The sequence below is a fragment of the Anneissia japonica genome, unplaced genomic scaffold (assembly GCF_011630105.1).
Source record: "Anneissia japonica isolate Jap-2015-1 unplaced genomic scaffold, ASM1163010v1 scaffold287867_len1003013_cov215, whole genome shotgun sequence".
NCBI lineage: Eukaryota > Metazoa > Echinodermata > Crinoidea > Comatulida > Comatulidae > Anneissia > Anneissia japonica.
Genome location: NW_022684320.1, coordinates 254,240 through 257,688, shown reverse-complemented (window position 1 = coordinate 257,688; position 3,449 = coordinate 254,240). Strand labels below are relative to the sequence as shown.

The 3,449-nt window shown below is 36.8% G+C and overlaps 1 protein-coding gene across 1 annotated transcript in view; it reads left to right on the top strand.

Moving 5' to 3' along the window:
• LOC117104380 (tyrosine-protein kinase receptor Tie-1-like) overlaps positions 1-3,449 on the top strand; it is a 37,503-nt gene that overhangs the window by 29,452 nt on the left and 4,602 nt on the right. Inside the window, exons 15-19 of the mRNA XM_033245206.1 lie at positions 163-422; positions 1,368-1,704; positions 2,166-2,276; positions 2,449-2,639; positions 3,247-3,372. Coding sequence (XP_033101097.1) covers positions 163-422; positions 1,368-1,704; positions 2,166-2,276; positions 2,449-2,639; positions 3,247-3,372 — 1,025 coding nt within the window. The remainder of the gene's footprint in view (positions 1-162; positions 423-1,367; positions 1,705-2,165; positions 2,277-2,448; positions 2,640-3,246; positions 3,373-3,449) is intronic.

Sequence of the window (3,449 nt, the reverse complement as noted above, 5' to 3'; positions counted from 1 at the left end):
CAAAGTGTTTGTTTTAACCAGGGAACAGTGAAATTAATTAATTTCTTTTTGAGCACCATTGGTGGAGATGTGCGCTTTATAAATCTTTATTTAAATTATAATTATTATTATTATTATTCCCTGATTTTAACTACTGTACTATCATTTTTTTTAAATATTCAGCAACCGATCAAACTACACCTCGAAAGGAACAAACAAAAGTGTCTGGAAAAAACCTCAATTATAAGGACACAAATGTCGGGATCAATGACAAACCAGAGTCGGCTAATAATGGTAAACAAAATGTTATAATTACGGTCGCCGCAGTTGGTACACTCATGTTCATATTGTTAATTGTTGCTGTTATTACGTGTATGGTGGTTTTCCGCACAAAATCGAGGAACGGACGAGATCAAGTGGAAACCCCAATGAGTTATCAAGAGGTATGAACGATTTATATTATACGATTTATATTTACATGTATATTTGTCCTTTTAGCGAAGATTCACGATTTAAAAGACAATTATACATATTTGATATTAATTCTTACCCATTTTAACCACAATTAGTTTGGTTTACGAATTAACAGAAATATTTGAATCAAGGACGGGCTTGTTTAATGTACAAAGGCCTAGTTCAGACTAGATGGATAAACCCGGCTCAAATCACCAGGTTTATCCACCTGCCAGTCTGAACTAGGTGGCTTATCTCAAGCCGGGCTTTGTTCCTATAGTAACCAGGCCTGGCGCGCCACCGTCTTTAACTTTTCTAAGGCGGGCTTTAGTCGTTTGAAATAAGCCAACTAGCTCAGACTGGCACGTGGATAAACCCGGTGAGTTGAGCCGGGTGTATCCACCTAGTCTGAACTAGGCCTCAGATACCGGGGACTCACTACGCACGACGATCGTCAAAGAACGCAACGCGACGACGCGCGCGCAACGGATCGTTTAATGACGATCATTTCAGACTACTGCTACCGACAATCAACAGGCGGCGTTGCGTCGTCTATCGCTCACAGGGAGCGGAGTTGGATTCGTCGTGCGACCGTCGCACGACGCAGTGAGTGCCCGGAATTACCCTGAGATCGAATTTGATAATTTGTTACTTTTAGTATAAACTATTGCTTTGCGTATAGAATACTATAAAGAAATAAATTAAACAATGCAAGCCTACAGTATTTTAGTTGGTTTTTTTTAAGGACACAAATTGGATTATGTACCGGTGTATAAGGAAATAGATGGATAATATAAACAGTGCTGTTCCTATTTGAGCAATGTTATTATTATATATCTATGGATTGGGTTTACGGTGATACGCAGCAAAACTAATTTGAATATTATATAAATATAGAAGTAGACCTCTAATTGTATGTGAATCCATATGTTTAGCTACTTCGACAGCGATCTATGGCAAATGACTACGACAGTGGCGTGGCCCAGCCCCGGTCTCCGAGCCGACTTCCCCTATCGCAACAGGGAAATGTTTTTGTGTTCCCCACGCCGTCTCCTCCGTTATCACCAGGAGCGTTTGGGCCTATGTCCCCCTTATCACCTAGTTACTCGATGAAATCGCAACTTTCTCCACCACCGACATATTACCAGATACCTTGGAAGGACATGGTGCTTGAAAATATCATCATAGCCGAAGGAAATTTTGGTCAAGTTATGAAAGCTGTCATAAAGAAGGAGGATACGGCTATCCAGGCTGCAGTGAAAATGTTAAAAGGTGAGCTGTTTATCCAGCCCACAAACTTTTTAGTACTCTCCCAACTATATTATTCAGTACACTATATATTCCTTCTGTTATCAACAATTTGTCTCTCATGAGTGCGCGTCTTATGTAAATGAGTTACACGCAGAGCATAACAGCCTATCACATAATACAGGCATGGATGTTTCATTTTAACATGTTGGCACTGCCAGCTGTATAGCTTTGAACTTAAAAGGCAGTGTACTTGGTGGCCGTTTTTACTTAAACTATACAAATAGGAAGAAATAAAAACACTTAAGCCTAGTATATATTACTAATAATTTAGCCTGGTTTTAAAATTTCGTTATTTCTTTTGATACTTTGTTACAGCGTCACCAGTAAGGTACAAAATAAATGAATCACTGTGACACTTTTACCGTAATGATAATTGCGTGTAATAAAGATTAAACATTTTAAGTGTTTCACCCTTATTGCAGAAGGAGCAACAGACAACGATCGTCGAGATTTTATTGGAGAACTGGATATAATGTGCAAAGTTGGTTATCATCCAAATATAGTGAACTTAATTGGTGCTTGCGAATACGAAGGTAAACAGTGATGAATATACATAGTTCATAATTGGTGGTAAACCAATTCAATTTCAATTCAACAAGTCCACTTGTTATTTAATTTCGTGGTTTAAAAGGAGGAAAGAAAGAATTTACTTATAATAGTTGTACGGTAGTACACTTACTAATGATATTAATATCATTTAAACAGGGGTGCTGTATGTTGCGACTGAATACGCTGAGCATGGCAATCTTTTAAACTATTTACGTCACAGTCGCTGCATGGAAACTGATCCAACTTTTGCAAACAAAACAAACATGTCATCAACACTATCAGCAGAAGACCTTCTTCAGTTTGCGGCCGATGTAGCGCTTGGTATGAAACATCTTTCTGAAAAAGGGGTACGTAAAAATTCTACCGTATATTTCCATTCTATAACACCCTCACCCTCTCCCTCTCCACATTGCAAATTCGAACTACTGTTAATTTATTTAAACTTAAAAATATCATGCTAATAAATGTTTATATTTGCAAATTAAGTAGTTCATTAAACCTAAAATTTGGTTGCAGAAAAATTATATATTATATTATATTAAAGGCAAAAAATCTGCCGAAGTAATTTTATTCAACAAACAACAATTAAAAATGCATGTATTATCTTTTTATTTGTACAGATTTTACACATCCTTGTACCTCCATTTTCATTAGATTAATGCAGCGCGTAGCCTCATTTACATTTTACGTGCATTGATTGGTAGGATGATGTATTGCACGCGTTTCTACTACGTCATTTTGTGAGCTAATCACTTTTATAAGTCAATCGTGACGTCATCACGTCATCATAATGTTATTTGCCTATTCCCCTTCGTCCACTAATTTTTCAATTAGTGGACGCTTGGCTTAATTTTTTTAAATTCGTGTGCAAAAAAAATATTCCTCATTTTTTCGTCACCGCAAAAACATTATAAATATAAAAAATATTATGTAATATTTGAATTACTTTTTTAGTGCGTACATCGCGATCTTGCTGCAAGAAACGTTCTCCTTTGTGAAGGGCCGGGACTCAAAATGGTGGCTAAAGTAACCGATTTTGGTTTATCGAGGAGTGAAGAAGTTTACGTTAAAACTACAGCTGTAAGTCTCAAGAAAAATGTATTACAACAATTAAGTAAACCAACCATCACCATAAATGTTATCTCTTATACACATCT